Genomic DNA, 12,430 nt, shown 5'->3' with positions numbered 1-12,430 from the left:
ACAATCTACCATCTAGAAAATCAGTCCAATCCCCAAAAAACATGCTTGTTTGTCAGTATTGCTAGGCATAAGACAAGTATATCACACCCATATTCTTTAGGACTAAATTCAACTTTGAATGAAACAAATAAAGAACTTGCTCTTTGACCCTTATTCCTATCTCCATTTCCTATTTTGTAGCTTTCGTGTTTCAGTTCAACCATTATTTCATCCAACATGCTTTAAGTAACTTCAGAAGGAACATCAAGTACGCATCAAGTTTTGGTTTTATTTTTTTAACTGATAACACTTCGCAACACAGTGTATTCAGATATTCTTTCTAAAATAGATAGGTAAAACTAGTTTTCCCTTAAAATAGCTCTCCTATTTTAGCAATTTAAAATGTCAAATTCACAGAACCACAGAATGGTTGAGAAATGACCTCTGGAGGTCGCCTAGCTCAAGCCCCTGCTTAAGTGGGGCCACCTAGAGCCAGCTGCCCAGCACCATGTCCAGGTGGCTTTTGAATATCTCCAAGGAAGGAAACTCCACAGCCTCTCTGGGCAACCTGTGCCTGTGCTAAGTCACCTTCCCAGTGAAAAAGTGTTTCCTGATGTTCAGATGGAGAAGTCCATTTTAAATGTGTAGCTATTCAAGGACCTCTACCCAAAACCACTCTCATATAAATTATTTAATCTCTAAATATGCTTGTTACAGCATGGAGAAATCTGTAAAAAACTCCAACAGATCAGTATTTTTGAAATAAACAAACATTTTAAACAGCATACAGCTCTCCACAGAAGCAGGTTTCCCAATTTGCTTGTTTTACTAATTAGCAGAAGAAGAAACAGCTCACAGAGCAGAAAGTGTAACTGACATACCAGGACTCCTCGCATCTCTCAGGCAGGTAGGAGACTCCATATGAAGCAAGGCCTCTGCAGCTTCAATTGTCTTATCTGTGCAGTGTACATTACTTCCATGAACCGATGCTTCCACTGTAGGACAGAAAAAAAATTAATGAGACAAGATTACTTATAAAAGTCCACATTGTATCGCTGTACAACTGCACTACTCAACACAAAGATCCCAACACGGTCTTCACACCTTTTATACCTTCCTGTCAACAGAAACGTTTAGGGAAGACACAAGGCAAGCAGAACCAACACTGTTGCTTTTCAGATTAGCTTTCTGCTTCACAACCAAGGTCCTCATTCCTATGAGATGTTCAAGAGCTAACAGAAGCAGACTTCCGGGATTTGTCTTCTGCCTGCAAGTCAAACAGACCAGACCAGACTGTAATGAGGATGGTTACAAACTAACACAGCAGAGGAGGAAAGTAGTACCATCTCCAACTATTATCCCATTAAAATCTAATGGTCACCTCTCTTCTGATTTTCAGTCTATTTGGATAAGTATGTATCTATATAGAAATACATTATTATTTTGCAAAACAGATACATAATTTCATTTTCTGACATTAAAAATACCTCTGACTTGGATTTAGCAGGCTCGGTTGTTAAAAAGCAAAACACAAAGCACAATAAACAGTATACAGTGGGTTTTTTTATAAGCAATAGCTAACAGAAGAAGGTAACATTTTTTCAAGTTCTGAAAGTTTATGAAAACTAAGTAATTAATCAAAAATAATTTAGAGTATCTTCAACAGAGCAAATCTAAATTTTGATACAGTGCAGATCATAGCAACTTGCACACAGCAGTAACACTGAAAAAAAGAAAAAAAAAAAACCAGAAAAAAAAAAAGCAAAAAAAACTTATTAATTGAAACCATAATCCTTATTCAAGGCCAACTGTATTCTCCTCAGCCCTGTGAAGGTTTTTGAAGCAGCGGCTGCAGCAGCACCTGTTGCCCCCATGCCCGCTGTCCCAGCAGAGGTGGGCCGGGGCTCTCCGGCTGCTCTTCCCATGTAAGGCCATCTGCTCGGGGCTGAACCTCCCGCCCCGCACAGCTATCTTTAGCGTCAGCAGGGTCACCTATCTCCAGCGCCAGAGAACTGAAGAGGATCCGGTAATCGTTCTCTATGAGAACTTCAAGACGCCTATCTCTGTCACCAAAAATGGCTAAGAAACAACTTGACGTTTGTTTAGGGAAAAAACCTGCTAGTGCTGCTTCTGACTTCAGAGAGCACCGGATACAAACAGATTCATGCGGGCACACGTGGGGGGTGAAAACCTCCCAGCACATTGCACTTTAAACACAAGGAATAAAAGCTTGAAAAACCTACTAGCCAGTAAGCTGAACGCATAAACCAGAAGCTGGAAGAGAACAAAATCTGGAAGATGCACAAATGCAAAATTCTAGGTGAAGTGTGAAACATCTCGCTGAACCAGCCCAGCTGCCCACCACAGCCCTGTCCCGGGGTGCTATTTAGGGGGCTTTATCTTTTGGAAGAGTACATGGCCTGATAAAGCTGACATTCCACCACTGCTTCACCCCATGTTGGGAGCAATGAAAGCCTACCTAAGAGCACAGGAAAATCACGCTAAAGGAAAGGGTCTCTACCACATCTTCTCTCCTTCAGATAATCAGTGGCAATCAGCAAGAGTTCTGCACCATGAGCCGTTTCCCAGACGCAGGTTCCAGGTGCTCCCTGTGCCCGGCAGCTGCCGGATGTCTCAAGTCAGAGGCTGAAACTGCACTGAAACTGAGTGGCCGTACCGGAAACCCTCTACCTAAACATTTTTTCTTTCTAAAGAGAAGTTTCAGTTGCACAGAAATTGGTGATGAAGTTTCCCCATATCTATCAGATAAAACTGTCCACTGTTCATCAAAATACAGGAACGACTATTCAGCTAGTCATCATTAATGTATCAATTCTATGCCAATAGTGAAACTAGAAAGTCCAAGTCAGCATTTAACATATTACTATTCTAAAGCATGAAACAGGATTTAAAGCAGGTCAGCAAAACTTTCCCATTGATCCCTCTGCCTCCCCCACAGCAAAAGCTGTACAATTTTCATTTCTGTTTCTGTTGGTTACCATCTTGGGGATAACCGGTTAGCTTGCTTCTGTGCGGATATCAGATTCAATCTATAAAGGATTTCTATAAAGTAACTCAAACAACAGTTGCCAAATTTCAATTGGAAGACAGTACTGAATTAGCTTACTGAAGTAATCTACCCCCAAATGCAAAATTTTCCTACTTTTGTATCCAAAGTATTTCCTACAGATAACAGTTTAGATGCTGCACCACAAGTAAAAGGTACTCAGCAGAGAGTGGGAACAAGGCAAAAAAAGATAACTGAAAGCCATCTTTGTACTTTCTCAGTATTACGGCATCCTGCTGAGGGGCTAGAGCATAGGAAAAGGAGCCACAAACCCCAACATCAGGGATTAGGGTGCAATACCATTACAACAGAGCCAAGGAACCACCCAACCTCTGCCCTAAGTAACCCTTCCATTACCAATAAAAATAGCACTATCTACTCCTCAAAACCTTCTGACATTTGAAAATACAAACTTTACAAACATTTTTCCAACATGAGTTACTCAGGACTCCACTAAAGTTGCCACCTAAAAAACATCAAGCAAAAAAACAGTACCATTTCTGGCTTTGGCTGGAACAAAACACATGCTGTCTGTCTACCATGACAGTTAAACTAAGCTAACATTGCCAAAAAGACATCTATTAAAGTACTTACTAAGACAAGTGCTATTGCCAAGCTTGAAGTCCTCTCAGCTAACTGCCTTCTCCTTTAGACAGTCCATGGTTTCTTGGAAAAGTGTGAATTTATATCTCAATATAGATTTTACATAAAATGTCTTTTTGCCATGCTAGGAAAGTCAGAAGTCAGAGTGCTCAGTCTGGAGGAATCATACTGATGAAAAAACACAACTAGAAAAGATATCCCCAGACAAACTGGGGTCAGGGGGGGAAATTCTCTCAAAGAGGGGATGGGAGAAGGGAAAACCAGGCAGCTGTTCTTGCCAGTGACTTGATCAAGTGTCATCAGCTAAACTACACTGGTGTCACAACACTTGGTAGCACTTCTCACAATAAAGACTGGAGGGGCAGGGAGAACAAACCAAAGGATAGGATTCCACAACAAAAACAAAGCCAAATTCAGCCAAAGGCCATCACCACAGAAAACCACTGGCCGTTATTTACTATGCAGCACCTTTCAGGCTCACACAGCTTGTGCTATAGGAACATATGTCACCCCAGCAACCTTCATCTTCTCTCAGTACATCCAAGGCTGTGATGCACAAGTACAGTATCACAGTGGGCAGAAAAATTTCTAAACAAAGAATAATGTAACCCATATATTTTAAAATGCCTGATTCACAAATTGTCTATTCTGTTTACACTATGAACTATGGTACCACTGTGCACATACAAAAGACTCCCTAAGCTAAACACACTTTATTGCTTGAGTAAACAACTTATGATGTAGGTCCATTACCTTATATACTCATTTCAGGAAGAATACCGCTTGCCCAAATCAAGCAAAGTAGTTTACATGGATGCAAGTAAATTTTCCAGACTTGGTAACTGAAAAACATGAGGACTGCCATTTACAATCCAGAACATGTTAGAGCTGACACTCATCTTTCATTCTTTCAAACTAAATCTCATCTTCCTTTTTTTTATGAAGAAATTTGACTTCTTCACACTTTTTAAAATATTTCATTTAAAGAGTCTCTGGTCTGTTGTCATAAAAAAATACCTCTTAGAAAAAAAAATCATTACAATTTTTAAAATGCAAACAGTTAACTAGGCTAGCTGATGTCTATCCTCACTGATGACCTAATGTCTTCTAGCTCCACTTTCTAAACTAATATCATGTACAGTAGATTATTCAAGGATGTCAACAGCTGTTACAAAACACCAAACTTGGTAATTAAGCCTGACGGGGCTGTACTTCAGTTTTATAGAAGAGAATACTGGCAACATATCCATTCTGTAACAAAACCCCCAGTTTTAACATCAAACAAGAGTAACAAAAGGAACTAAAGCAAGTGATGAAAGGAAAAAATGAAATGACACTTTCAAAATGATACTTTTTGAAACTGCGGTATAGCTCCTCTCTCTTCATCTGAAGAGCTATCAACGTCTGCCTTACAAGGTCAACACTTAACTGTAGCACTTCATTTACAATAGCTTATCCTTTAATACTATCAAGCAACCAGAGCAATACTTTAATGAAGAATTCATGATTCCAAGCATGGAACTCAGTCAAGAGTGACTACATATGTGCTCACAGACCTCATTGAAGTTTACTGCTGTTCACATGCTTGTTTTATCTCAGTATTTAAAAGACCACAGTAAACAGCAATGGAAGGTAGTAACAGTGCTTAAGCCACATTTTAATTAAAAACAGCTGAATTGCCCACACAGGTAATACCCAGAAATCTTTCTGTAGGCAACACTTGACTGGAAAAGAGGGCACTCTGAGTTTACTACTTGTTTTATGGCAGACAGTTGTTCAGAAACTGAGGAACAGCTCCTTGGGTTTTCTGAGTACTTCCCTAAGCCTGGCTTTGTAGTTCAAAAGACTTTCAGCTGCATACAATTTAAGGATGGTACAACACCCACTGCATACTGGCACTCAATAATGAAGAGCAATAATCTCAAAACATTTGTTTCCCCGTCAGTTCTATGTTAGTAGCCCAATAATGAGAGAAATATGAATTACAAACTCAAAACATATCTTTGTAAAGTCATTTAGCAGTTGTTCTTACAAACAGCAATTATGATAAGCTTAAGCAGTAACAATTTTTGTCCAGCTCTCTTCCTAGTCATCAAATGTTCTGCAGTTCTGTCAACACTGAGTCCAGCTGACACAGGAAAAGGCAAGTTATAATTAACATAATCCCTTAGGATACGGGATTCCTCTTTTAAATTCACATGATACTATCTACATACATAAATAAGTAAACAGCTATGGTATCCTGATAGTAGGATGATGGGAATACTAGATGTGTGTAGGTATCTGTATCCCATACTGCAATGCAAATATAACAAAAAAAAAAAAAAGAGTTGGCTGGGCTAAGGGCATCAGAAAGAGTGATACAAAGGTCTTTTGTTATTTATCTAAGGGTTTGCTCACAAGCAATCTAGTTACAGTGACTTAAGAAACTGCTGACACAATAATCAACTACTTAAAACACTCTCTATTCACCAACAATCAAAAGTATAAAACAACTAACTGAAATCTCCTGTAGTTGTGAGCCCTGCAGAAACCGGAAAGTGTTCTACCATCAAAGTGAAGCTATCTTCTCCATCATACACATGAGAGTGTCTAAATGCTTATGACATGTTCTACTTCTTGTGTTTTGCAGCAAAACAGTTCTTTGTTGTAGGGCTTTTCGGTGTGTGTTTGGGGTTTGTACTTCCTCCCTTCAAAAAAAGGGGGGTGTTTTTCCACATTAAATAAACCGTTACGGAAATCAAGTGACTTGCCCCTTTTTTTCAAACGAGTGTGTTAATACATTGGTAAATGACAGAGTATTTACCTTTGGCACACATTCGTGCTCATACAAACCTACTACCATGTCAACGTAAAACCAACATTAAGGTATACTTTCCATTTGTTAATGTTGAGGCATTAACTGTACAATTACCTATAACATCATACACTGTACTGCTGTGCATCGCCTCCAAAGACTACTTTAAATAGTTGAGCTACACATTCTAAAGACAAAAATAAAACCACAGTTGGTAAAACTTCCATGGAGAATGGAAGGTTTGGCATGGTATTTGTGGTTTTGAGCTTATGTTTTCTTTGGGGATGTACCACACTTAAACACAGTCCATAACCACTGGAGCGCTCTGTTGTCAGAAGTGGTAGATTTAACAAAACCAAGAGGCCAAACTGTGCCCGGTTCTGAACACTCCACTCACAAGGTGCCAGACTTCGGGTCAACGGTCCTGCCCGGAGAGCTCCGATCCAGCACCTTTTCCACCTCTGCCGGCGGCGCCTACCCGGCCCCTCCGCCCCTGGCGGGGTCGGGGCGGGGCGGGATGTGGCTCCTGCCGCCCCGCCGGGGGCGCCCGCAGGGAGGGACGGCCACGTGCGGCCCGCCGGCGGCGCCCTCACTTCCGTGTTTACACTCCGCTTCCCTCCAATTCCGTGCGCGGCCCGTCAGCGCCGCGGCAGCCGCCACTCCGGCGTCCGCCGCGCGCCCATTGGCGGCCGCCGCGCCCCGCCCCGCCCCACCGCCCCGCGGCCGCCAACGGCGGTGGTCCCCATTGGCGCGCGGCAGCCGCCACGCCCCCTCCGCGCTCGGGGGACCCCGGGGAAACGCGCCGCTTCCGCTACGCAGCGCGCGTGGGGGAGGGGGCGCCGCCCCCCGCGCCGCACACGTGGGCCGCGGCCCCCGCCCGCGGGCGCCTCCTCCCGCCGCGCCGCCAGCGCAGAGTTTAAAAGGGCACCGGGGAGGGGGGGCAAGGAGGGGGAGCAGCAGACGGGTGCGCAGCGCCCGGGAAGGCCGGGTCGTGGCCCTGTGCCCGGTAGCGGCACTCGGCCGGCCCGCTCAGACAGCGTGGCGGCGGCGGCAGGAGGAGGGGAGGGCTGGGGGAGGTGGGCGGACGGACGGACAACAATCTCGCACACTTCCTGGTTCTCGCCCCGACCGCGCAAACCCCGCAAAACTCCGCCGCCCGCCCCACCACAACTTCCGCCACGGCGGTGGCCGTAGCGGGGCCACCCGCGCCGGGGGCAGGTGCCGCGCACCGGCGGCCGCACGCCGTGCCGGCGGCTACCAAGGTGATCACTTCCTGATTGCCCTCCATTGCTTCCCCGCCCGCCAGAGCGCGGCGTGAGCCGCGGCTCCCCTCCGTCCCTTCCTCCCCGTTCCGGCGCTTCCGCCGGCCCGACACCCCGGGCGGCGGCGCGGTGCGGGCGCGCGGGGCAGCTTACCGGCCCGGATGAGGAGGTCGAGCTGGTTCGTGGGCCCCTCATGCAGGGACGTCGCCATGTTTACGCCGCCGGAGCGGCTTCACATTGACCGGCGGGCGGGCGCGCGCCGAGGCGCGCTCGCGGGAAGAGCGGCGGCGAGGGCGGCGGGGCGCGCTCCCGCGGCGCGAGGCAGCGGGCAGGGCGGGCGGCGCGGGCACCGCCACGGCGCGGCGGCGGCGGCGGGAGCGCTTCCTGCGGGGCGGCGCGGCGCACGCGATCCTTCCGCCGCCGGCCTCAGACAGGAAGTGCCGCGCCGGCACTCGCCGCCGCCGCAGCGCGGGGCCGCCCGCGGGCGGGGGAAGCCGCCAGGGCGCAGGTAGGTCGGGGCGCGGGCGGCGCCTCCCAGCCCCGCTGCCTCGGGGTGCTGCCGGCGGCGGGCGGGCTCCTCGCAAGGACGCGCGCAGATCCGAACGTAGCCCCGAGCAGGGACTGCTGCCTTTCCCCCGTCTCCCCGCGGCCACTTGCCGCTTCTTCACCGCTGCACCAGGGCAGCCTGTGTACCGATAAAGCCCTTTCTCATTTCGGAGGTTCTCTACGGATAAGCCCAACAGCCCGCACCACAAACAGGAACGAGGTTTCTCCTTGGGAAATCCCTGCGCTCCCTGCAAAACACTGCCAGAAAACTCCAGCCTTCTGCAGCACCGTGCACCTGTCTCCCAGCAGTAGCGGAGCTGACTCCAAGAGAACCTTAGATGCCTCTTCCAGTTAGCCAGAGGCCACATCCTTCAGCAAATCTAGCCTCTGAGCAAACCTCTGAGGGAAAAACTGTTGCATCATTTTCTTAATTTACCAACAAACAACCCACACAAACAAACCCTACTTTTTAGGGTTGCATTCTCTCCATTTGAAGAACAACCTGCTTTAGCAACACCTTTCCTGCCAGGCCTCCACTGAGCTGTAGCTGAGTAGAAGCAGCACTCGTGCAAACACCCCTGAGCTTCCTAGTGCTGCGCGTTCTCAGGCCAGACCTTCATAGCTGTGTGCGAAGAGCCGCTACGCCAACAAAAGCAAAGCATATCCCACAAGGAGCTCTGGCACGGGAACTCCTTCATTAACACCACACACCTGACCAGCCCTACACGGCTAAGCCGTTATTAAGACGGATCAAGCAACCACTCATTGCCCAAAGCAACTTGCCGGTGTGCAGCAGCTTCACAGGCCCGTTAGAAAAAAGTTAAGGGCACCAGCTGCATCCATCTGACAACAAGGAATCTTTCTCTCCCTTTCAAGTTTTAGTAGTTGTAGGATCTAGATCATGAACACAAATTCAGAAGCATTTTTCCCCACTACAGAAACCACAAAATAATATCCAATGTAAATCACCTCCAACTGGTAAATTCAGTACCTCAAACTTTTGACAGATCAGGCTCCTACTACAACTCTCAAGGCTTTTTCAAGGCTTTTTAGGAATACAATTTAATTACCGTATTTACAGACACACACACAAAAATGCAGGCGTTTTGTAGACTTCACTCATCTATTTCTGGCTGCAAGGCATTGAATTTGTTCATCATCTCATCAGATAACAAACAAGGCCTGCAAGTGAGGTGATTGGTTTTCACATTCAAGCCACGGTATCTAAAGGTAGGTCTGTGCTAAAGTTTTGCCAGCCGAGCTCTTTCCAGCCAGGAGCATGGACAAAAAAGGCACTCTCTAGCCAGCCGTGACAGCAACAAGCACTCATGCAGACACGGCTCTGCCAGCAGCAGAGTGCTCCTGCCAGCTCACATTATTCAGAGAAGTGGAACAGCCCTGTTAACATGAATTCCTTTCCTCAGCGTATTTCCACTAGGGGACTCTGCTGCATTCTCCAGCAGACATTTCTCTAGCAGAGAGGGGCCCAAGGACAAGTAAAGGCCTTTTAAGTAGGCACACAGTTAAATGTGCAGTAAAACTTCATAGCCCTTCATTAAAACATCCTCAAACTGAAGCAGAAACCCCATGTAGTGTAGCTTGGGGAGAACAGTGCTGTAGATTCAGCTTACATACTGAGTACTGAAGTAACTATGTACTCATGGCACTTTGTCCTGTGTACCTACTGTTGTTAAAAATAATTATTTACCCACATTTCTCTTGCAGCAGTTAGGTTCACAGCACTAAAATACAGTTAAAAATATTTTGTCAGTTTAGATCCAGATCAAAAGTGCCCCAAGACACTAAATACCTCTGAAAACCCAGTCCTGTGTCTATAGGAGTTCACACTTATATACGTAGGAAAAGATGCATTCATAGTTTGCTGCCTTAATATTTGGTATGCAATTCAGCAAGGATTGTTTACTGACCACAACTTCCAGTCACAAAGTGAAGTGTTTGACTTATATCCAAGTTGATCTCTCTACGCCGTACAGGTAGAACGAAGTTTTGCCTAAGATACGTGGACTTGAATAAGTGCATTCAAGTAATCCGCACATGTAATTTTGACAAACACCATGTGTCTGAAATGAATAATTAAAACAAAAAAAAAGAAAGTAAAAAAGGCAAGCGCTTGGTTTAATACCAGTTTTCTAAGTGACATTTATTTACTACTGCAAGCACAGACGTAGCACAGTGTTTGCCAATTCACACGAAATGGACTGGAACAGCTGCACACATTATTCTGATTCTTCACTCTCTCCGATCTCTTTGATAGGGAGAGTATCACTGGATACCCAAGGGATTCCAGTCAGCTGGAAAACATCCAAGCCTGTGCACTTTCAAGATTAAGATGCAAACAACTACAATAAATCTATAAAATGATCATTAAAACCTGTGCCAAACTTACTTATACTAGTATAAAAGCAAAACATTGTCTTCAAGGAGGAATATGATTTTCTCCAAAAGTTGTGCAGTTCTGTTGTTTAAGCTACCCAATTTCCAGTATTTTGTGCTCGACACTACTTGATTTGTCATGCTAATAAAATCTTACTATTTCATGACAAAAAAAGACAGTAAATACGGGAAAAACTTAAACATGCACTTATCTTTTCAAGCTCTTTTAAAGTCTCCCTTCTGGGCAGAAGGCTAACAAAGAGGGCTACAAAATCTACTCAAAGAGTGGTGGGTGGCCCAATGAGGCAAGAATTATCTACCATAATGTAACAGGACCACATGAAATTGCAGATTAACTGGCATGAACAAAGCAGAAAAAAATACATAGAAACAGACTCCTGAACAGCATCATTCTTTGTCAGACAGAAACACATTTATTAGCCTACTATTATTTTTTTAATTACTGTTAGAGTGTACAGAAACTAAGTTTTATTGTATTTTTTTTTTACCAGAAGCTCAGATGTCAAGGCAGCCAGGTAGACTTACATGCCCATCACATGTTAAATCTATCAACTCCCAGGAAAAAAAAAAAAGTCCACATGTTCTAGTATGCAGGAAAGGTACAATTTGAAACTATACTCATGACACACACGGATGTACTAAGTGGTCTTAAGTAATTTGAGGACAGTAACAAATAAGTGCATTTTCAGCTCATAGCACCTCCAGCCCTGTGCACTTCAGAGTCTCTGGCAGAGACCAAAGTTGGGCAATGGGAACAACCAAGTGAATGGTACCCCCCTACTTGAACAAACACAGGAGTAAAGTATCAATCAACTCATGCTTTCTTTGTTAAGGCATATGAACAATGTTGTTTACATTCAAGGAAAAAAGCTTCACTTCTTCTTTGCAATATACACCAGATAAACTTCATAGTGATTATTCTGAAAAAGTGAAAGACAACTCAAGAGAAAAAACTGGATATGAATAATTGCATGCAAGACAGCTAATGTATAAATTAAAAATATGTAAGAGGTAAAGGTGTCAGCAGATTTGCAGAAGTGGATGGGAGTGGAATTATCAATTACCTTAAGCACTTCCTTGAACAGTCCTCAAAACTTACACAGCATTCAGTGGCTAGAGAGGAACTGTCAGCCTCCTCTCCCATAGTCGCCTATGCAAAGTTTCCTTTCCCACAATTCCAACAAATATGTTTAAAACATTCTCTGGTAATAGACTGTAGGTTCTCTTGGAAAACTGTTTCACAAGCTTTGTTACTTGAAATGCTAAAAGTACAATGTCCCAATGCCACCTTTTTCCTTCACTGCCCATCACTGACAGCAAACTGAGAACCAGAAATAAAAAGAAAAGGTGTATTTAATTAGTTTTAGCCACATAGAATTCCAGTTGTATCCTAGTGCAACAAAGCTACCCTGGGAAAAGGCAGTTATCATAAAGCAGTTACTTACTCTTACAGAAGTAATTTGTTTTACTTAATTTAAGTAAGCAGCCAAGGGCAGATGGCAGTCTGTCTAAAGGTAGTATTTGTAGTCTCAGTGAAAAATCACAAGTGATAGCTGAGGAACAATACTGAAATGCCAACCAAGCTAAAAAGCTTCCAGTAACTTCATAAATCCAGGCATGTCCTCTTCCAAGTGCCAAAACCACATACAAATTCTAAATAATTACAGAAAGGTCAGTTTTGCCCAGGATCCTGAAGAAATTAATATCTAGTAATTATAGAAGTAGCTGTTGTCCTCAACAACAGGCTATCAAACTGTTGAT

At 44.7% G+C, this 12,430-nt stretch overlaps 1 protein-coding gene across 3 annotated transcripts in view; it reads right to left on the bottom strand.

The window, feature by feature from the left end:
- The window catches only part of ELF2 (E74 like ETS transcription factor 2), a 37,790-nt gene that overhangs the window by 9,632 nt on the left and 15,728 nt on the right, over nt 1-12,430 (bottom strand). Inside the window, exons 1-2 of one of the 3 annotated variants that reach the window (XM_065837151.2) lie at nt 7,862-8,015; nt 861-974 (exon numbers count right to left, since the gene is read on the bottom strand). In XM_065837151.2, coding sequence (XP_065693223.1) covers nt 861-974; nt 7,862-7,919 — 172 coding nt within the window. In that variant the 5' untranslated portion in view covers nt 7,920-8,015. Of the gene's footprint in view, nt 1-860; nt 975-1,083; nt 1,239-7,861; nt 8,016-12,430 lie in introns of those variants that run through there. The other 2 variants (XM_065837153.2, XM_065837150.2) reach the window with 2 other exon arrangements.

This window comes from Patagioenas fasciata, chromosome 4, assembly GCF_037038585.1.
Source record: "Patagioenas fasciata isolate bPatFas1 chromosome 4, bPatFas1.hap1, whole genome shotgun sequence".
Classification (NCBI taxonomy): Eukaryota; Metazoa; Chordata; class Aves; order Columbiformes; family Columbidae; genus Patagioenas; species Patagioenas fasciata.
This window is presented reverse-complemented; position numbering and strand designations above follow the sequence as displayed.